Below are 23,290 nucleotides of genomic sequence, written 5' to 3' on the forward strand. Positions count from 1 at the left end.
ATCACCACTATCACTACCACTACCACCAGTCCACCATTACCACACTACTACCATTATAACCACGCACCACAATCACCACTAACACCACCACTAACACCACCACCACCAACACTACCACGTCACCACCACCTCCACCGCCGCCAAACCACCACACCCACCACCACAAGTCCGCAACCACCGTCACCACACCACCACCACCACTACCACCATTTATATTATTATAAATGTTATTATATTCTAAACAAAATAATTAAAATGTTTAATTTACAATTACGCTCATTTCCAAAAATGAACCAATATACCAATATAATTTTCTATAATGCAATCAAATATCAAAAATAAAAATATTTTTTAAAAAATAACTTATTTTTCAGAACTCATTTTTTTTTTTCAATCTGCACCCTTAAAAAAAAAAGTAAAAAGTAACAAATGACACGTCAAGTTTCCTTCTTTTCGGGAAAACAAAAAGGATAAAAAAGCGAGAACTGCAAAAGGAATGCATTGGAAAATGTCTCAAAACACATTTATACATAGTTTAACAGTGCTTTCTTTCCTTTCCTCTGACGATTTCCCCGTTCTTTTTTCCTAATCTTTGACTCTATTTGAATTAAATACTGTTCGCCGGAAACTATTCTCTCTCTAGAACTCACTTTTCTTCTCTTTCTCTCTCTATATATGCACATTTCCGTTGCTGGATATTTCAATTTTCCGAGAGGAAGCTGCCGATACTACCTCCGTGGAGCTGGTAAAGGCTCGGTTTTCGGTCCGAGCCGCCGTAATTTATTCAAACGGAAGGGAGTCAATGATGGACTGCGCTTTGACTTCGAGCCTTGAACGGAGGCGCTAGGGTACAAGCTGGTAGAGTTGTCCGTTGGAGTTCTCTAGATCCGGAGGATTTCTAGGGTTTATTTGGAGTTGGAATTTGGAGGTTAGTTTTGTTAATTTGATTAGGAGATAGGTGAGGGCTTGGTTTTATTTTATTTTTTCGTTTGGATGGTAGTGTGCGGGCTGGACGGTGCCGTGCTCGTTGTCGCCGCCGGTGGAGGAGTTGATGATGACCGGAGGTTTTGGGCGGGGAAGGTGTCGGAGGCAGTGGTGCGGAGCGGCTTGTGCTTTCACATGGAATGGCAGATCTTGTTAGCTACAGTAATGGCAACCGTGACATCGAGCAGGCGAGTATAATCTTCAATGTGAAGATGCGGTCATGTCAAATTTTTTGGTTTGTTTGTTTTGAATTGTCATGGTGATGTACCATTGGGAATTTGAACAACTTTATCCTATAATTTGGGATTTCAGATAAAACTTTCGAAATGAAATGAAATAAAATGGTCATTATGTGAAATTCTGTACAGTACCTTAAACTTGTGAAGTGGATTTCACTCTGCTTGTTTTATATGAAATGGACTGGTGCTTGATGCTACTAAAATGTACTGTCGAACTATTTCTAAGCACAATATTAAATGATTTTTTTTTTATTTTTTTTTATTTTAATTATGCTGTGGACATGGCAAGGAAATTTTTATAGGTTCCATTGCTGTGCTTTCAACCACTGGAGACCCACTTCCAATTCACATTTACATTTACATTTTGAGAACTATAGTTTTTGTAGTGAAAATGACAAATATTTTGATAGAGGAGCATATGCATGTGCTGAGTGTATGAGATGGTGTTACAATACAAGATTCATCCATGTTATAGAACAAACCTTTTGTAGACTTGTCCAAAGTTAGTAAGATTCTGAGATGTAAAGGCAAGAGAACTTGTAAATGGCTACTCTGTATGTGCACTTATTGAATATGTTCCATCTGGGAATGCCACTTTTTTGTTAATATGCTGCATATTCTCCAGCTGACAATAACCATGCACTGAATCTTAAGAATGGCTAATAACCATTGTTGTGATATGTATAAGTTATTGCTTGCATAACAAACCTTTAGTAGTCAAGAAGCATTGCCCAAAATTAGTTGGATGAAAGGAAATAGTGTAAATGTTATTTACACCATTTTTTTTTAATATGTTTCATCTTCAAATGGCCACTTTTCTGCTAATGTGCTGTTTATCTCCAACTGAATTTATTTATCCACTCAATTATCAAAATGGTTATTGCCACTATTCTAATAAATATGGTGTTTATTGTTCAGTGTTCCTGGAACACGTCAGGTAGGTTCCAATTACTTGTGATCTTCCCAATAGCAAAGTCCAGATTTTATGCTTTAGAGGGCAACTTCTTCTTCTTCTTCTTTTTTTTTTTTTTTTTTTTTTTTTTTTTTTTTTTTTTTTTTTTTTTTTTTTGTTTTGTTTCTGGAATGGAAGGGATACTCCTAGTATAGAATTGCTGCTGTTAATAGTTTATTGACTTTATTCTTTATGCTATTACTCAACCTCCTAAAGCTGTGCTCTGCATTCTTATGCCTATAACTTTTCTGGGTTCAAGTGTTCTTTATGCAGTGTGCTTCTCACAATCATATCCTACATTTTATTCATCTCATTATCTTACTGTGTACAGGCATTTGTTGCTTTAAAGAAAGGCGCTCAGCTTTTGAAATATGGGCGCAAGGGAAAACCTAAGTTCTGTCCATTCAGACTTTCACATGTAAGTTGAATGGAACATGTTATACACAATACACCTAACATGCATTTTATGGTTGCAATAGTGTGCTTGTTCACTAATAAATGGTATAGCTGATTACTGGAGTTGGCTACCCTTCAATTCACTTTGCATTAGGGACATGCAAATATTCATGATTATTTCCACTTTCAAGTACTAGTTTAAATATAGTTATTATCTTTGTCACTACACTTTAAATATGCTGCATGGTTGAATTGAAAACAGAAATTATGCACAGTGAGATAAATAGTTATTAATTTCTTCTTGGAAGTTAGTTGTCTTGTTTTAATTGTGACTGTCTTCTAGAATTATCCCTATGGACTATAAATCTATAGTTGTTTTTCAAAAATAGAAATAATTAGTGTTTTGAACTAATAAAAAAAACTGCCATTTTATACTTGAATTATTTTAAAATCATGTTCAGAGGTAAACTGAACAAGGGATGTTCACTTGCCTGAGCCTTAGTTTTGTAACATGGTTTCTGTATAGTTCTTGTGTTATTCACTTATATCTATTTAAGTTTTGCAAGCTATGCTTTGAATTAAAAGGGATAACCCTTAAGTATGGGAACAGTATAGTTGTACCTCTTATAAACTGCACTGATGACTCATAGCTATTGATATATTTTTATGAGCCCTTAAGGGGGTGTTTGGTTCAAGTCATATAAAATTACCAAGGGAATTTGTGCATTGGAATCCTATATTCCCATTTTTGGTTCTAGCTTTGTGTTTTTCCCAAGGAATGTAAAATGCTTGGCACATCAGATTTTTTACCATTTTCCTGGGGATGTGATTTCTTCCCCAAGCTTAGGTATTTTGGGATTTCAATGCATATTTCCTCTATTTTCCCTTTACCTTGGTTCATATTCAATTCTTTTGTTTCAATGATTTATATTAGTATATTACAACAAATAACAAATTACGTTCGTAGAGGTTACTCAGACAGATTACCAACTTTTTTATTGCCTCTTAAGGGAATAATCTACACTTTCTCTGAAGTCTTGAAATCTTAACATGAACTCAAACCTACCATTCTGAAATTGAAGTTTCACTTTCTACTTCCATTTTTTTTCCTTTTTATTAAATTTTTTATTTCATAACAAGCCTATTTATGTAAGGATATATTTTTATTGCTGCTGTAAAATAAACCTAAACTTTTTGTGCATCAGAATATTGGTTGGGTATTGGTAGCCATTTGTATTTTGTGTGTACATACATTACATTGCATGAAAATAAGTTTAGGGCACTAAAGTAAAATGATTATTATGATATAAAACATAATCTTCAACCAAACAAGATAATATTGTATTCCTGTAATTTTAACCAAACACAAATTAAGCACATTCCCAGGAATTTGACATTCCTAAAGTAATCTGGCATTCCTTGAACCAAACACCCCCTAAGATTTATATTCAGACATTTTCCTCCCTAGGTTTTGCTTGCTTAGGAATAATATTCACTTAAGACATATAACATAGATGGGGTATAGTGTAATGTAGTTAAATATTTCCAAATTCCAAGTCAATCTTTGCTATTGTAATTGCTATGTATATGGTCAGTGATTGTGTTAATTCCATATTTTTGTCCCTTGGTATACTAAAAATTCCAAATTATGTCTTCAATTTTAACACATTTAGTCCCTGTATTTACAAAATTGTTCCATATCCAGTGCAAAATATTCTAAATGCATTCACTTTGTGGACATTTCACCAATTTCACCTTTCTACATGTGAATGCATTATGGACATTTTGGGATGAATTTGGAATAATTCTGAAAGTAGTGGAGTAAAGGTTTCAAAATTGGAGGTCTTCGGCTAGTATAGAATTGCCACTATACTAGAAGGATCAGAAGTAGAATTAACTATTAATGATCTATGAGTTAGTACCAGCTTTCTATATCTTAAACCATCAGAGTTTTGGCTTTGGTATTATTTGTTTATGACTATAAGCTAGCTATCTTTTATTATAATTTTCTCTGCTGTGATTGTGTAAAATAATATAGTGTTGGTTTGCATTTTGAAAAATGTTGACATTGTTACAAAAGGATCCAGTCTAGATTCTTGAAGGGATATATAAATAGTGAACAAAAAACATCATTGCTACGGCAAGTGTGTTTTTTGTAATAATTTTGTGGTTTTTAGCTATGGCAGGATTACTGTTAAGGAGGTTTTGGCTGGATAGTGTTTTCTAAAAATGATCTCTATTGTCAAATTGTTTCTATGAATTTGTTTAAATGCTTAAACTATAGTAGTGTAGTTTGCTTTCATATTTTACTTCAGAATTTTTTTACAATACAATATCCTGGGTTCTGACCTGGTAATGTTGCAAGAAATATCCCTGCTGTCCAGCACTCCAGCCCTTTGCTATGATTTTATTTATTTATTTTTTAAATTTGGCTTTATTTCTGTTGGTCTTAACCCTAACCGTAGGATTTTAGTGTTGATATTAACTGTTGGATATTTTTGCTCTAGTATGAACAAGGGTTAAGAGGATAAAAACTGGGTAAACACTTTCAATGCATGGACTAGGTTCACTTTCCTAAAGGTTTCTTATCAATCCCTTACCAAAGCAACAAGATAATCAGATAAGAACTTTTGAGATACAATGAAGGTGTAACAATTGAATTTAGTTGCTTGACAGATTCTATCACAAGGGTGAATACGAGAGCATATTTGTCAAAGTGTTTTATTAAGAAGTACTAATACTTCAATTAGATCAATCTTGGAAAAACTAGAAAATAAGAAAATCTATTTTCCATAGATAGGAAATAGGAAAATATTTTTCTACTAACCATTTCCTCATATGCTGTATTGCTGTACTGCATACTTTGCTTTGTCCTCGATGCGTGCATACACTGCCTTTTATAGTAAAAACAAATGGCAGTTAGCAATTTAAATTCAGTTGAATTTTCAATTTCAAATTGAAGCGTAAGTCTTATTCAAATTTTGACTTTTGAATCCATGTCTGAATTGGACATTAAATCTTGGTACAAATTTTGTTCAATTTGTACCTAAATTCAATCTGACCCAAGTTGAAACAATTTTCAGCCCAACAATGAGATAGATTTTGGACTTACCCAGCTTAATTATGGACTAAGTAATCAGCCCAAATTGATTACAACTCTAGTCCAAATTAATTGGATTACCTTACTTACAGCTGTAGTTTATATATATGAATATATATATATATATATATATATATATATACATCCTTGTAATTTACAAGCTTTATAGTGATTAAATATATACTTCACGATTATAAATTCTTATCTAACATCTAATGTTATATGTGATTATTTATATTTTTCACAACTTCAAATAATCACATGAACGTTAGAGCACATGCACATAAAGTCATGAATGATGAATATTAATTTCTCTATAAATTTTCCAACATCAACTAACCCAAGGGTCTTAGTGATGGGCTAAGCCCATCTACTTCTCTCTCTATAGAGAGAGAGGACAATTGCACCTATAGTTCCAATAGTTATGCTGTGCAACCGAATGCACCATGGGCATGGTGCATACGATGCAAAACGACGTCGTTTTGACCAAAAACGCGCGTCCCACTTAAAAAAAAAAAATTCAAGTTCGATTCTCGTCAATAGCATTATTGTGGATATATAGTTATGAATTTATGGATATTTAGTTAATTCATTGTGGATATTTAGTTCATTCATTGTAGATATTTACTTCATTCATTCACTGTGGATATATAGTTATGAATTTGTGGATATATAGTTATGAATTTATGGATATATAGTTATGAACTTATGGATATATAAAAATGCTATTGCCGGGAATCGAACCTGATTTCTTCTTTAAGTGGGACGCGCGTTTTTTAACCAAAACGACGTCGTTTTGCATCGTATGCACCATGCGCATGGTGCATTTGGTTGCACAACATAATTTGCGCTATAGTTCTGAAATGCCTATATATATATATATATATATATATATATATATATATATATATATATATATATATATATATATATATCAATGTTGAAAAAATTGCTAGGCGCCCTCTAGGCGCCTAGGGACCGCCTAGAGCGCCTAGGTGCCGATTAGTCGGCGCCTAGGCGCGATTTTTGCAACAGTGATATATATATATATATATATATATATATATATATATATATATATATATATATATATATATATATATAATCCTTTTCCTTTAACAATTCTCATATGTATTCAGGGTTTCCATAACACAGCCACAACAATTTGACTGCAATTTCTAAACTTTGTGAATCACATTCTTAATTTGACTGCAATTTCTGAATGAGTGGTTGGCAACTATAATTAGATGTAGTACGCATCTTTTGGTAATAAGTGGAATAGATGCCTTAATAAATTTTCTCAACTTTACAATTGTTCAATGTTATTTGCTTTTAAAGTAGGCTTATATGTTTACATTTCCATCTTAGCTGCTACCATCTTAATGGGCATTTTGCTTCACCTCTCAAACTTGCTAGCATAACTGCATAAAGCATATCTTGTCTGATGATTGGTCTAATTTGCCTCTGGAAAAAAAAGATCATCCAAAATGAGGAGGTAATTACTAGCTCAAATAAACTGAACGTGGCGGTGTTCTTAAATTATAAAATTGGCTTTCTTTACTTTCTGTCTTGATCTGCAATCTGGGGTCCACATTTTCACCCATGAGTTTAGAACCTGTAGCTCTTGTTCATGCTGTTCACTCAATGCATTCTGTTTTACCTATGGAAATTGCTGAAATATAGCCTGTCTTTTCATTCAATTTTTTATGTCATTATTCTCAATTTGTAATCTTGGCATCCAATTATGGTAAATTAACTTTTTGTAGTACAATTATTTTATATTCTGTTTGTGTTATGAGTACCTGTTCATTTTGGCTCAACTGCTTAGACATTCTTATAATCTAAGACTGAGCCAAGGTCACTCAATTGGGCTATAATGCATATGGGTCAAACAACACGAAAAGACTAAATCTAATCAATTAACTAGTTTAACTCATGGCCTTATAAACCCATATGTTCTCTTTTATATTTACAATGTGAGACTCTTAACAAACATAATATGCAATACCACAACTGGGTGAACACAGAGTGGACCGAACAAGTTCTGATACCATGTTATAATCTAATATTCTAATATTCTAATATTGGGCCCAGGTCACTCAACTGGGCTATAATGCACATGGGCCAAACCACACTAAAAGATTGAATCCACTCAATAAGTTAATTTAACCCATGACCTTATAAACCCATATGTTCTTTTTTATATTTTCAATGTGAGACTCTTAACAAACATAATATGCAATATAGGCATATAGCAATGATTTTGCTTACAATATCTACAGATACACTTTCTTTGTGCATATCTGTATGCTAATTTTGGTCTTAATATGCATTCTGTAGGATGAATCATCTTTGATTTGGATAAGTAGCAGTGGTGAAAGAAGTTTGAAATTAGCTTCTGTTTCAAGAATTATTGCTGGACAAAGAACTGTAAGATTTTCAAAATCCTCTTTGTTGCTGTTCTGCTTTTTATCATTGTAGTTATGTCTTGAAATTCCATGACTCTATTTGTTTCTCTGCAGTGTTCACCCTCCTCTCTTAAACAGCCTCGAAGCAATAAAGTGTTTCTTTTCTTCATCATTTCTTTTTTGCCCCTTTATAGAGAGGGAATTTTATTAACTCGAAAAATTTTCAGAAATTGAAAAATTGAAAACAGAGTTCTCTATTCAAAATCAACTACTTTCTAAATTACAAAGCACAAAATTGAAAACACTATTTTCCAACTTAAAAAGGAACCTTGAAATCACATTTTTAGTGTTTTTCAAATCTTCCAATTACAAAATGATGCATAACTTCAATTATCAATTATGATCATCATTACCTTTATACTAGAGGTGGCCAGGGGCCGGTTCAGGACCGAACCAGCCTTGATTGACCCGGAAAAAACTGGGCCTGGGCTTCACCGTGCCTAGGTCAGGCCTAGCTCGGACCAGGACCGGCTTGTGCAGGGTTGGTCGGCCCATGTCCTATTAAAAAAATCCTGGCCCAGCTCGAAACTGGCCCAGGACCGGGTTCATGCACGGCCCAGTCCCAGACTTTGGCCCTTATGAGTTTGAATTTAAAAATAAAGGGAATAAGGATCAAATAGGCCATCGAACTACACACCAAAATGCAATTAGGCCATTGAACTAAAAAAACATGCAAGTGGGTCTTTGAACAATGCAAAATGATGCAATTTAACCAAAAGTGACCTATTTACTTGTTAGTTGGCTGACGTGGAGGTTATCATATTAAAATAATAATTTTTATTTTTATTTTATTTTAATAATTTTAATAATTTTAAATAACAAAATGATAAAAAAAAAAAAGAAAGGGGGGGGGGGGTGGTGGTGGGTAAGTCTCCAGGCTGCCTGGAGCCTCCTCTTCGTCTCCTTCGGCATGGAGACAAAAAGGTCTCTTCGTCTCCATGCTGTAGAGGAAGCCACCCCCCCCCCCCCCCTCCCCTCCCCTCCCATTTTTTTATTTAAATTTTGTTCTTTAAAATTATTAAAATCAAATAAAAAATTATTATTTTAATATGATAACCTCTAAGTCAGCAAACTAACGGGTAAACAGGTCACTTTTGGTTCAATTGCATCATTTTGTGTTGTTCAGAGACTCAATTGCTTGTTTTTTTTAGTTCAATGGCCTAATTGTATTTTGGTAATACTAGATCTATAGATTTTTACTTGAAACCTTACATTTACTTGTTAATTATCAATTATTGCATATTATATATTGTACCCATGTTCTAAGTTTGTGTTCAAGAAGGATTTCAAAGTTTGAGTGATTTTGTTAAATCGATTTGAAAATGTGCTAAATGACTTGGATACAATAGAAACAAAAACAAACAAAAGAAATTGACTTCAAAATATTGTGTGCACAATCATGAAATAACATAATTTTTAAAAAAAAGACATTTTAGTTTTTTTAAAGGCATTTTAAGTTAGTAGAGAATATTATTAAGTTTTAATTTTGAAATGAATGGTTCAAATATTATTTTAAATAAAAATATTAATTAGCATTATTGTCTCAAGTATTATTTCAAATAAAAAATTCAATTATTTTATATAAAAAAGAAATAAATAAAAAAAATCACAAGCCTAGCCCTAGAATGGCTCGAGCCCAGGCACGGGACTGGCCTAGGCTAGGCCCGGCACGAGACCGGCCCAAGTCCATGCTAGCCTAGACCTGGGATCAGCCCAAGCCCGACATGTTTATGTAGTTACACTTTCACTTACCATTACTAATGAATTTCTACCCACTTATTTTATGTACTCACACTTTCACTTACCTACTTACCCCGTTTATGATCCATTACAACATACCTATTCTTGTCATCATCTACATTTCTACCATTGGTTACTTCCATCTAGTACGTGTCTGCTTATCCCTATTGCAATGTAACTATGTATCCTTACGCCTGCCTACCACCACCACCACCATTACTACATTTATTAGTCATTGCTTACTTTCACCAACTACTATCTTTGTACCCCCACCAACACTTCTCAATATCATAGTCATTACCGGTCACTACATGTATTGGTATATTTAAATGAAGGAAATAACTAGATTTCAAATAACTTTGTATTTTTATATATTGGAATTGTTGAATTTGAACATATTTCATAGTTCTCTAATGGAAAAGGGAAAAGGGTCAAATACACCCCTAAACATTATAGGAAAGTGCAATTAGGCCCTCAAACTTTAAAAAAGTTCAATTAAACACATAAATTTATCATTTTAATGCATTCAGATCCAATAGCCGGTCACTTATTGGTAATACCCGGTAATTAAACATCACATGGTTAAATTGGCTGCCGGCTAGCGCTTTCCGGTCGCCTTCTTCCTGGAGGAGGCCGTTGGACGTCGGCGGCCGTTTTAGGTTTCCAGTGTCTTTTTTTTTTTTTTTTTTTTTTTTTCTACTGTTGAAGATGGCGGTCAACGGCGGTGATGGTGGTCAACGATTGTATAGTTACCGGTAACCTATTGGTTACCTGCTAAGTGGACTTATTTGATTGATTTTATGAAGTTGGAGTATTTAATTGAACTTTTTTAAAGTTTGGGAGCCTAATTGCACTTTCCTATAATGTTTAGGGGTGTATTTGACCCCTTTCCCAATGGAAATGAAAACTTTGAAAAATTCTTGAAAACTATAATTGGAAAACAGAAAAGATTTTTCTGCAACATAACATGTGCTTTATTTTTTGATGTTATGAATTGTAAATATGGACAGATTGTGATTACATGATCTTGGGGATAGTTAGCATGATCCTAGGGATAGGATAGCAGAATTGAAGGGATAATATTTCCTTTTCTATATTCTTCTACATGTATAAATAGTTGTATCTATCACTCATCATATATGAAATATAGCATTCTCTTCATGGTATCAGAACCAGGTTGAGAGAGAAGGAAAAGAGTCTATTTTTTTTTCTTTTTCTGGCATACTGTTATGGTAGGGTTCCGACTGTCATGTTTCAACATAGTCACCGCCTACCTAGGAAGGTGCGACGTCGTCTGGCGACCTTGCTTGAAAAGTTTGGTGGCCAGCCCACGTGTACCACACGTGTTGCTGGAACACTTCGCTGTCGGCGCGTGAGCCTTCTGTGGTGGCTAGAATTTTTTTTTTTTTTTTTTTGGTCGAGTGCTCTTGGGTCGCCTGGGTTCATACAGCGTGATTGTGGGCTCAGTTTGGACAAGTTTCCTCTCCGGTATAAGACTCTGGTTTTTGTTAGGCTCCTTCTAGGTTCTCTCCATTTTTTTGTTCGTGAGAAAATACAACAAGGCTTGATATCTACAGGATTTGTAAAGACTGGAGAACAACTCAGAGATCTTTTTACAAGAGCTTTAAATGGTAGTCGGGTTAATTATTTATGTAACAAGTTGGGCATGATTAACATCTATGCTCCAGCTTGAGGGGAGTGTTATGAATTGTAAATATGGAGAGATTGTGATTACATGATCTTAGGGATAGTTAGCATGATCTTAGGGATAGCATAATTGTAGGGATAATATTTCATTTTCTATATTCTTCTACATGTATAAATAGTTGTATGTATCACTCATCATATATGAAATATAGCATTCTCTTCATTCTAGCTGTAAGAAAAATTTGGCCATGCCTATGAATTTCTCTATAACTTTGAATATTCTGCTTCAGGCTGTTTTCCAAAGGTATTTGTGTCCTGAAAAGGACTACCTATCTTTCTCCCTCATATACAACAACGGAAAAAGGTCCCTTGATCTGGTAAGTGATGAATTCTCAGTTGTCTTATGCTTTGTGGTATCCAAGTTTCACGTGATTTTTATTTGTTGTACATGTATCATGCAATATCAGATTTGCAAGGACAAAGTTGAGGCTGAGGCCTGGATAACTGGCCTGAGAGCATTGATATCTTCAGGGCTAGGTGGGCGTTCAAAAATTGATGGATGGAGTGATGGAGGCCTCTACTTTGTTGATGTAACTCAACTTACCTGTGGAAATATTAGAATTGATATGTGAAAATATTAGATTGATATGCATATATTCTTAGGATCTGTAATTAGTGATATGATTTTATTCTTTCCTAGTTTAGTGATCCTTTTATTTACTTTCCCTGATTATAGGATTCTCTTCCCTATAATCAATCTTCTTCTTTGTATAAATTAGGGCTTGTATCTTTCAATTGAGAAGTAGAACTATTCAGAATTTCTTACATGGTATCAGAGCCTGACTCTAAACCCCTAGCTCTTCTCTATCCTCCCTCACCAAATCTCTCCAGCAACTATGTCTAAACCTATTGAAAACCTTCCAGTTGATTCCTCACCTTTAGATGGGTCATCACATCCTTCTCACTCAACTGTCACAAATCATCCTAACCTTCCTCAAGTCCTTGATAGTTCTCCTCTCCCAATCACCTCTCATAAGCTCAACGGCCACAACTACCTTCAATGGTCCCAGTCAGTTCTCATGTATGTCTCTGGCAGAGGGAAAGACGAATACCTCACTGGTGAAATCGTGAAGCCTAAGGAAACTGATGCTAGCTATCGCCAATGGAAATCTGAAAACCATATGGTAATGTCCTGGTTAATCAACTCCATGCTTTCTGAGATTGGAGAAAATTTTCTCCTCTATCGTACAGCCAAAGAAATTTGGGATGGAGCACGTGACACATTCCAGTTCTGAAAACACTTCAGAACTGTTTGAAACTGAAACCAAGCTATTTGAGTTAAAGCAAGGGGACTCCAACGTTACACAATATTACAACACCATAACAAGGTACTGGCAACACCTTGATATGTTTGAAGTATACTCTTGGAAGTGTCCTGATGATTCTGCACTTTACAAAAATATTGTTGAGCAAAAGAGAACCTTCAGATTTTTATTAGGTTTAAACAAGAACCTAGATCAGGTCAGGGGGAGAATCATGAGTGTCCGACCTTTTCCTCCCATTCGTGAAGTTTTTGCTGAAGTTAGAAGGGAGGAAAGCCGACAAAAATTGATGATGGCTGACACAACTTCACACTCAGAAATCTCTGCAATGCTCACTCATACTTCCTCTCAAGATAGTAGGCCTCAAAAAGGGGGCAGACCATGGTGTGAGCACTGCAAAAAGGCTGGACATTATCGTGAGACTTGCTGAAAAATTCACGGTAAGCCTGCTGATTGGAAACCTAAACCCCGTACTGATCAAGCACGTGCTAATGTGGCTGCAACCTCAGAAACATCACCCAATGAGTCAGTCCTTTCTCAAAAATTCAGCTTGAGGCGCTGCAAAAGCTTTTTGGGCAGATATCTGTTGCACAACAGTCAATCCCACCTTCCGCTGAAGCACATGTTAGTATGATGAGTCATCAAGGTACCACTTCTCACGCATTTGCTGCAAATTCCAATAACACAAGTCCTTGGATTGTGGATTCCGGGGCATCCGACCATATGTCAGGTGATTTAAAGGTTTTTCATACATTCAAACCTTGTACCAATCCCACCATGATCAGAATTGCTGATGGATCCCTCTCTAACGTGATAGGAACAGGATCTGTCAAATTAACTGATGAACTTTTTCTTTCATCTGTTCTCTTTGTTCCTAAATTAAGTTGCAACCTTCTTTCCATCAGTAAACTCACTAGAGAGTTTGCGGTGGTCTCTATATTATCAGAACCAGGTTGTGGGCTCGGAGAAGGTGATTGGCAGTGCTGAAATTTGCGGTGGTCTCTATATTCTCAAAAACACTCCTGAAAATAAACATTTCCCCAAGTCAAATTATGGTTTCAATTCTGTTTCTGTTTCCAATGAGAGTCTAGTTATGTTGTGGCATTTTCGCCTTGGACATCCAAATTTTGTTTATCTTAAAAAACTGTTTCCTGGTTTATTTATCAATAAAAAACCCAAGCTTTTTCATTGCGAAGTGTGTCAACTTGCAAAACATACTCGAAGCATTTATTCAAGCAATCCTTACAAACCTTCTCAACCTTTTTCGTTGATACATAGTGACATTTGGGGGCCTTCAAGGGTGAAAAATGTTAATGGTTCTAGATGGTTTGTATCTTTCATTGATGACCACACTAGGACCACATGGACTTTCCTCATGAAAGAAAAATCAGAAACTGCATCAATTTTTAAAGCTTTTCATTCTATGATTCAAAATCAGTTCAAACAAAAAGTTAAAGTTTTGAAAACTGATAATGGGACAGAATACTACAACTCAATTCTTGGTCCATACTTGTTAGATCAGGGAATTGTCCATATTAGTTCCTGTGTCAACACCCCTCAGCAAAATGGAGTGGCTGAGAGAAAAAATAGGCACCTCCTTGAAGTTTCTCGGTCCATCATGTTTTCAAATCATGTGCCTAAACACTTTTGGGGGGAAGCTGTACTTACTGCCACTTACCTCATAAATCGTATGCCTAGTAGTGTCTTAAAGTTCAAGACACCACGATCCTTGTTATTACAAGCATTCCCTCACCTCTCAGTTTTTTCCTCGGAATTGCCACTCAAAATTTTTGGTTGTACTGCTTTTGTCCATATCTATGATCACAAAAGAACAAAACTTGACCCCAAATCACACAGATGCATCTTCATTGGGTATTCTAATACTCAAAAGGGGTACAAATGTTACTCTCCAGTCACAAAAAGAGTTTATCATACTTTGGATGTCACTTTTTTTGAACACCAATCATTCTTTCCCAAATCTGGTATTCAGGGGGAGCATTTGAGCGAATATCAACTTTGGGAAACACTTCAAGATAATCTGGCTACCTTTCCCTCACCTAATGTCCTACCAGACCAGCATCAACCTACTCCAACTCAACCTGATTTATCACCTACATCATCCAGTTCTCTATTACCTCTTTCATCAGATGTGACTCCAGAAAACATGGTCAATCACCCGTCATCCTCTCTTCCTACAATCAACCCATCTTCGCCTCTAATAAACAACCATCCATCCTCAGAAAACACTCTACCAAATTCACCTCCTCAAGCACCAGAACTCCGTGTTTATAGAAGGAGAAAACTTCAAAATATAGAGGCTAACATGCAAAGCCAGGACTGTTCAAACACACATTCGAGCTTACTTGACCTTGAAAATCATGAAGGTAAGGACTCTATGACCCATGAGTTGGTATCTACTGCTATTGATGATCTTGATTTGCCTATTGCTCAACGAAAGGGTGTTAGAACATGCACTAGTCACCCAATAGAAAGGTATGTTGCTTATGGGAAATTAACTCCTATGTATCGAGCCTTTGTTGCCTCTCTTGATCTTGTCCAGATTCCCACAAACATCTATGAGGCACTAAGAGATCCCAAATGGAAGGTTGCCGTCAATGAGGAAATAAATGCTCTTGAGAAGAATGGTACATGGCGTCTTGTTGAGTTACCTCAAGGAAAACATGCAATTGGATGTAAGTGGATTTTCACTGTCAAGTATAATTCAGATGGGAGTATCAACAGATTCAAGGCTCGGTTGGTTGCCAAGGGGTTCACTCAATCATATGGTGTTGACTATCAAGAGACCTTTGCTCCTGTTGCCAAACTCAATACAGTAAGAGTTCTGTTATCACTTGCTGTGAATTGTGATTGGCCTTTATATCAGCTAGATGTAAAAAATGCATTCTTAAATGGAGAATTGGAAGAAGAAGTTTATATGGAAATTCCACCAGGTTTGAAAAAGAACTCCAATGCACGACTGGTATGCAAACTACAAAAATCTCTCTATGGCTTGAAACAATCACCTCGGGCATGGTTTGATAGGTTTGCAAAGTCAATTGTAAAATTTGGATACACTCAGTGTCAAGCTGATCATACCCTGTTTGTTAAAATCTCTTCAACAGGAAAGCTAGCAATTCTCATTGTCTATGTGGATGACATAATCCTAACTGGAGATGATTCAGGTGAGATTTCAAACCTCAAGAAGTTTCTTGCATCAGAATTTGAGATCAAAGATCTAGGATTTCTCAAATACTTTCTTGGGATGGAGGTAGCTCGATCTAAGGAAGGGATTGTTATATCTCAACGAAAGTACATCCTAGATCTTCTAAACGAAACTGGAATGCTTGGAAGTAAGCCAGCAGATACTCCAATGGACCCTAACTTAAAAACAAATCGGAGTGGGGAACCAATTCCAGTAGAGAGGGGGAGTTATCAAAGATTAGTGGGAAAACTAATTTATCTCTCCCACACCAGACCTGATATTGCTTTCTCTGTTAGTGTTGTAAGTCAACATATGCATAACCCTAATGAGGAGCATTTGGAAGCTGTTTATCGTATTCTAAGGTATCTCAAAATGACACCAGGTCTTGGTTTGCACTTTAGAAAACATGACAACCGAGACCTAGAAGTCTACACGGATTCTAGTTGGGCTGGAGAGTTGACTGATAGACGATCGATTAGTGGTTACTGTACCTATGTATGGGGAAATCTAGTCACCTGGCGCAGCAAAAAACAGTCAGTTGTCTCTCGGAGTAGTGCAGAATCAGAATACCGTGCACTGGCATTAGGTATATGTGAGGGGATGTGGATTAAAAGGTTGTTGAATGAGTTGAAAATTGAAGCTCCTACATCTTTCAAAATGTACAGTGATAGTCAAGCTGCCATCAGCATTGCTAAGAACCCAGTTCATCACGATAGAACAAAGCACGTTGAAATAGACAGGCACTTCATTTATGAGAAGGTGAATTCGAGGATCATTGAACTCAACTACATTCCTACAAAGAAACAGATTGCCGACATCCTTACGAAGGCTCTACCTAGAAGGAGCTTTGAAGAATTCAATTCCAAGCTGGGCTTGTATAATATATACAGCTCAGCTTGAGGGGGAGTGTGGAAATATTAGAATTGATATGTGAAAATATTAGATTGATATGCATATATTCTTAGGATCTGTAATTAGTGATATGATTTTATTCTTTCCTAGTTTAGTGATCCTTTTATTTACTTTCCCTGATTATAGGATTCTCTTCCCTATAATCAATCTTCTTCTTTGTATAAATTAGGGCTTGTATCTTTCAATTGAGAAGTAGAACTATTCAGAATTTCTTACACCTTCTTTTGTTAATTATCAAAGCTCTGAGCACATTTAAGTTGTTCATTACTTATATAACCAAGAGAAAAATTCAATCACACTTCACTATTGTTGATTCATTAAGAAACTGAAATTTTAGATTGACTTTATAATTTTTCTTGCAACATGGTAATATTGCTATCCTTGTCCTTTATAAAGTACTATACCTTTAGGAAACCGTGTAAAATTTTTGTTTAACGGCCCCCTCTTATCCCATGCTCCTTTTTCTATGGCTTGGTTAAAGTTTTAACTTCTAATCCACAATGCCTATAATAGTAAAATGGTTATATTACTCTTTATTAAGTGACTATTATGAACTCGTGTCCACTACTCCACTTAAGCTATCATATGGTTTCTTATTTAATTTTCAATTCCCCAACTTAGAAACATGGAAGCTCAATATGCTTATGTATAACACCCATGCTACAATATGCTACTTGAATTATAGGGAAAAGTAATACATCTCTATTGCAAAAACCTTATGTGTAAAGATTTCAGCTAATGACATTCATATTTTTGGATCATTTTTTCTCAAGTATGACTAAATGTCCTGGATCAAATGGTTGTAGGGTAATCAGGATTTGACAGAAGACAGTCCTAGCTCAAGCTCGGTTAGTGCTACAAAGGAAATTAACTCTGTGGAGGCTTCCATTGGTTCAAACCTGAATGTTTCTCCCAATCGCTTTCAACCTGATTCTAGAAGTTCACATGTAGCTTTGGGTACAACTATGCAAAACTTGCAAGTAAAAGCTACTAATTCAGATGTTTTAAGGATTAGTGTTTCTAGTGCCCCCAGCACTTCTAGTCATGGCTCTGCAACAGATGATTATGATGTTCTTGGTGATGTATATATATGGGGCGAGGTAATTTGTGATAGCATTGTTAAGGTTGGACCTGAAAAAAATGTTAGTACTTGGAGTGCTAGAGCTGATGTGCTTCTTCCAAGACCTTTAGAATCTGATGTCTTTCTGGATGTGTGCCAAATTGCTTGTGGGGTCAAGCATGCTGCCCTTGTCACTAGGCAAGGAGAAGTTTTTACATGGGGTGAAGAATCTGGTGGACGTCTTGGCCATGGTGTTGGGAAAGATGTTACTCAACCTCGCCTAGTGGAATCCTTATCCTTTTGCAGCATTGATTTTGTTGCCTGTGGTGAGTTCCACACTTGTGCAGTTACCACGGCTGGTGAGCTTTATACATGGGGAGATGGCACCCATAATGCTGGAATTCTAGGTCATGGCTCTGATGTCAGTCACTGGATACCTAAGAGAATATCAGGTCCTCTGGAGGGACTTCAAGTGGAAACAGTAACTTGTGGTCCATGGCATACAGCCTTGATCACATCAACTGGGCAGCTCTTTACATTTGGTGATGGAACTTTTGGTGTGTTGGGCCATGGAGATAAGGAAAATGTGTTGTTTCCAAGAGAGGTTGCATCTCTATCAGGATTGAGGACAATTGCTGTTGCATGTGGAGTGTGGCACACTGCTGCTGTTGTGGAGGTCATTGTGTCACAGTCTAGTGCTAGTGTTTCATCTGGAAAATTGTTTACTTGGGGAGACGGAGATAAATATCGCCTTGGACATGGTGACAAAGAGCCTCAACTACAACCTATGTGTGTGTCAGCACTAATTGAGTACGACTTCCATAAAATTGCTTGTGGGCATAGTTTAACCGTTGGTTTAACCACTTCTGGGCATGTTTTCACAATGGGAAGTGCTGTGTATGGTCAACTTGGAAATCCTTATTCTGATGGAAAGCTACCGTGCTTAGTAGAGGATAAACTTTTAGGGGAATGTGTTGAAGAAATCTCTTGTGGCGCATATCATGTTGCTGTGTTGACATCCAAGAATGAGGTTTATACATGGGGTAAGGGAGCTAACGGAAGGTTGGGCCATGGAGACATAGAAGACTGCAAATCACCAACTTTAGTTGAAGCTTTAAAGGATCGAATTGTGAAATATATTGCTTGTGGTTCACATTACACTGCAGCCATTTGTCTTCACAAGTGGGTCTCTAGTGCTGAGCAGTCTCAGTGCTCAGCCTGTAGACAGACATTTGGCTTCACAAGGAAGAGACATAATTGCTACAATTGTGGACTTGTGCATTGCCATTCATGTACTTCAAGAAAAGTCATTAGGGCTGCTTTGGCACCTAATCCAAACAAACCATATCGTGTATGTGATTCCTGTTTTACCAAACTGATTAAGGTGTTGGAGGCTGGAGTCAGTAACAGGAAAAATGCTGGACCACGCCTCTCTGGTGAGAACAAGGACAGGTTGGATAAGGCTGAATTACACTTGGCCAAGTCTGGAATGCCTTCAAATCTTGATTTGATTAAACAATTAGATAACAAAGCAGCCAAACAAGTAAAGAAAGCTGATATGTCATTGGGTCGCTCCTCACAACCACTTTATTCATTACAGCTAAAAGATGATGTTTTTTCTACTGCATCTGATCTGCGCCGTGCACTTCCAAAACCGGTTTTAACATCATCTGCTGTTAGTTCAAGATCTGTGTCACCTTTCTCAAGGAAACCTAGTCCTCCTCGTTCAGTGACACCAACACCTGCTAGGGCAGGACAATCATTCTCCAAAAGCATTGTAGACAGTCTGAAGAAAACTAATGAACTTCTAAGCCAAGAAGTTCTCAAATTACGAGCTCAGGTAAGTGGAGCAGCTTTCTTTTATCCTAATTTCGGATTAAATTCTAATTATTTATCTTTCTAATGCTTTCAATTCCTCATTTCATGATGTTCAGGTTGAGAACCTCACATGCCGGTGTGAACTCCAAGAATTGGAGCTCCAGAAATCAACTAGAAAAGCACAGGAAGCAACGGTTTTGGCTGCAGAGGAATCTGCTAAATGTAAAGCTGCAAAAGAAGTAATAAAATCACTTACAGCACAGGTTTAGCACTTTCTCATATAGAATTCCTCTTTTATATATATGTATTACATGGTTGACCAACTGTGCATTTAATGGCCGTTTGGGTTCTCAGCATCTTTACTCTGCTTGATTTTGGCTTTTTGATGACTGAACTGGATTATCATTGTGAGTTTGTTTTGCAGTCTGCCTGCCATACAAGACACCTACATTAATCTTAACTTCATTATTTTGCCAGGTCAGAGACATGGCTGAGAAATTGCCTCCTGGGGCTTATGATGTTGAGAGTACAAAATTAGCTTATCTATCAAATGGCTTGGAGCCAAATGGTGTTCCCTATCCCACCACAGAACGCCATTCAAGATCTGATTCAGTCACCAGTTCCACCTTAGCCTCACGAACAAGTTTCGATACAAGTTTCAATGGAATGCGTAGTAGTAGTGATTTGGATATTGATTCTGGAACCAATGAAACTATTCCATTCAATGATGTCCGAGCTGCAACTCCCCGTGGGAATGATGATCGATCGGATGTTAGATTGCATAGTGGCAGTGCAATGCAATCCTTCCGCAATGGTGCTTCTGAAAATATCACCAGTAGAGAATCTGATGCTTCTCAAAACAATGGAAGCATTTCATGCAGTCAAGTTCACGGTGTTATGGCTTCCAACGGGAGGGATAACTTGTCTGATGTTAGATCAAATAATGGTAGTGCAATGCAACCCTTCAGTAATGGTACCTCTGAAGCTGTTACCAACAGAGAATATGGCTCTTCACAAAACAACAGAAGTGGATTAGAATCTCAACATTCTGCTGCTTCTACCGATTCTAGCCAAATTGTGGCAGAGTGGATTGAACAATACGAGCCTGGTGTTTATATAACACTGGTAGCACTCAGAGATGGAACTAGAGAACTCAAACGTGTGCGCTTCAGGTATTCACTTAGTTGGACAAATTTACTAATATACCCATCTCCTAGTAGATTTTGCAAACTAAACTTCATTTTGAGAGCTACTTCATTTCACCCTACTTCAACTTCAGGGCCGACTAATTTTCTTTATCTTTATCTGAATTCTGAACACATTTTACTACCAATTGTTATACCATAGACCAGGGTTCATATTGCATTGTGAACCCTAATTCCAAATTTATGTGTCACTTTACACATTCTACACCTGCAGTTAGCAATTTTTATACGTGTAAACAAATTGAAGGTACATCATATGGTAATTACAGACGCATAACATGATAACCACAGACATAAATTGTTAACTGCAGGCATGTTAATTACAAACACAAGATGTTGGTTAACATAGTGTTTGTAGTTAATATATTCTGTATTTGTAGTTAAAGGTTTATGTGTCTGTAATTACTATGTGCCAATTTGTTTACAGGTATAGAAACGGTTAACTGCAGGTACAAAGTCTAAAGGTTATTTTTGAACCAGGGTCCACAATGTAATGTAGACCCTGGTCCATAGTATAATTTGCATTTTACTACTACCCACCCACCCTTGTCATGATTCATTAAAAGTGTATTATGAAAGCCCTGTTATTTGATTATGATATAATATTGTAATGGCATCTGCAGCCGAAGAAGATTTGGAGAGCAACAAGCAGAGATTTGGTGGTCAAATAACCATCGAAGGGTTTATGAGAGATATAATGCTCGAGAATCAGAAAAATCATCAGTTACTAGCCAAGCTACTCGATGATCAGTATGGCTTCTTCCCTCTTCCACCCCTCACCTTTAGCGACAAGCAATAAATATTTATTCCAAGTAATCCCCCACTTCTCCCCTTCTTTTCCATATATATAAATATATATATGTTGTAATTTTCTTTCAAACCGTTTTTGGGTTTTTGCTCTATACTAGTCTAGCGTATATATAAATCGTCAATAGTTAAGTATTTGTTATGGCTTCAACTTTGAAGTAGGATTTTATTGCTATAGAAAATTTTACTCAGTTGTAGGGACCTGTTTCTGTTTTATCCGCTGGATGTCATTGCCAGCTCACTAAAGACTACGGAGTATTCAATTCTTTACCAAGGTGCAAGGCAAAAATCCAGTTACTTAGACCAAATTTATCCGGAAAAAGGCTATAGATTTTGATCAATATAGGGGTGTATTCAATTATGACTTTCATAGAGTTAGGGCATTAACGTCATTTATATTGAACCATAACTTTTAAAATCATTACTACCATGTTTACATAAAGTTATGTGGCATTAATGTTATTATTACGATGTCAACATAATATGTTTTTCAAATTTTATTTTATGAATATTTAAAAACAATTTATTTAATAATTAATAAAATATTGTCAGATATTTTGTGGTCTGATGCATCATAGTTACCATTTTAAAAAGGTCATAGATTCAAGTTCCATCACATTGTTATATTTTGTTTTACATTACATCATATATATATATATAGTACTGGGATCAAATGAGAACTATTCCTCTGAGAATTGTGAATTACTTATTGTGTGTCTTGTAGTGTCATATAGTGCAACAGTTGTATCCTTGTAGTGTCATATAGTGCAACTGTAGTGTCATATAGTGCAACAGTTGCAACAGTCATATTGTGTCATATTTTGGATCAAATAGTTCGCTCAATTGTACACCAAAATGCAATTAGATTATGGTACTAAAAAATGCAATTGGACCCTTGAATAAAACAAACTAATGCAATTCAATCCAAAATGACTTGTTTACTTAAAAATATGTTGATGGCGAGATATTAAATTTAAAAATAATTTTAAATAAAATAAATAGTTACATTAAAAAAACAAAAAAGAAAATCCTTTTGACGATGAAGAAGTCGTCTCCGGTCGGGTCCCATTGTCTCCCGATCAAAGAGAATGTACCTTCTTCGTCTCTAGGCTGGAGACAAGGGACCCGTCCAGAAATTGTTATAATGGTTAATAATAATGACATGAATTAATTATTGTGATGTTTATATTGGAAAGAAGAGAATAATTATGACATGAATTAATTATTGTGATGTTTATATTGGAAAGAAGAGAAGTAATTCAAATTTACAAGTTAATAATCATGTGATGAAATAATTACAGTAATATATTTGAAATCAAATATGTGAATGTTCCATTTATATTGGAAATAGAATAAATTAAATCTAATATTAATAAAATATAAAATATAAATAAAGAGTTAATTCTAGCGGAGGTTTCTTGTATTTAATGATAATTTA

General features: G+C 36.0%; 1 protein-coding gene and 1 long non-coding RNA gene across 4 annotated transcripts; one reads left to right on the forward strand and one right to left on the reverse strand.

Moving 5' to 3' along the window:
* The first annotated feature begins 504 nt into the window (after positions 1-504).
* LOC109184802 lies at positions 505-22,193 on the forward strand. Of its 3 annotated transcripts, none has more exons than XM_019334842.1 (10): positions 505-928; positions 1,001-1,172; positions 2,507-2,593; positions 8,012-8,101; positions 11,817-11,903; positions 11,994-12,116; positions 17,769-19,862; positions 19,957-20,103; positions 20,318-21,012; positions 21,669-22,193. In XM_019334842.1, exons 2-10 carry the CDS (start codon positions 1,125-1,127, stop codon positions 21,790-21,792), a joined length of 3,495 nt encoding a protein of 1,164 aa, XP_019190387.1. In that variant the 5' UTR covers positions 505-928; positions 1,001-1,124; the 3' UTR covers positions 21,793-22,193. The 3 variants fall into 3 exon arrangements, with proteins under 3 accessions (XP_019190387.1, XP_019190389.1, XP_019190388.1); XM_019334844.1 differs by having other exon boundaries at positions 17,772-19,862; XM_019334843.1 differs by having other exon boundaries at positions 505-1,172.
* LOC109184804 lies at positions 13,801-22,066 on the reverse strand. The gene is made up of 3 exons (XR_002054882.1): positions 22,055-22,066; positions 14,341-14,346; positions 13,801-13,918 (listed from the first exon to the last, which is right to left on the reverse strand). It is a non-coding gene; the product is annotated as an uncharacterized LOC109184804 (long non-coding RNA).
* Positions 22,194-23,290: the final 1,097 nt, after the last annotated feature.

This window comes from Ipomoea nil, unplaced genomic scaffold, assembly GCF_001879475.1.
Source record: "Ipomoea nil cultivar Tokyo-kokei standard unplaced genomic scaffold, Asagao_1.1 scaffold1286, whole genome shotgun sequence".
NCBI lineage: Eukaryota > Viridiplantae > Streptophyta > Magnoliopsida > Solanales > Convolvulaceae > Ipomoea > Ipomoea nil.

What these genes read in the sequence shown, in the direction of transcription:
- LOC109184802 (XM_019334843.1), top strand. Translation starts at nt 1,125, where the DNA reads ATGGCAGATCTTGTTAGCTACAGTAATGGCAACCGTGACATCGAGCAG. An exon ending in TTATTGCTGGACAAAGAACT is followed by an intron (nt 8,102 to 11,816) that starts GTAAGATTTTCA and finishes ATTCTGCTTCAG; the next exon opens with GCTGTTTTCCAAAGGTATTT. An exon ending in GAAAAAGGTCCCTTGATCTG is followed by an intron (nt 11,904 to 11,993) that starts GTAAGTGATGAA and finishes ATGCAATATCAG; the next exon opens with ATTTGCAAGGACAAAGTTGA.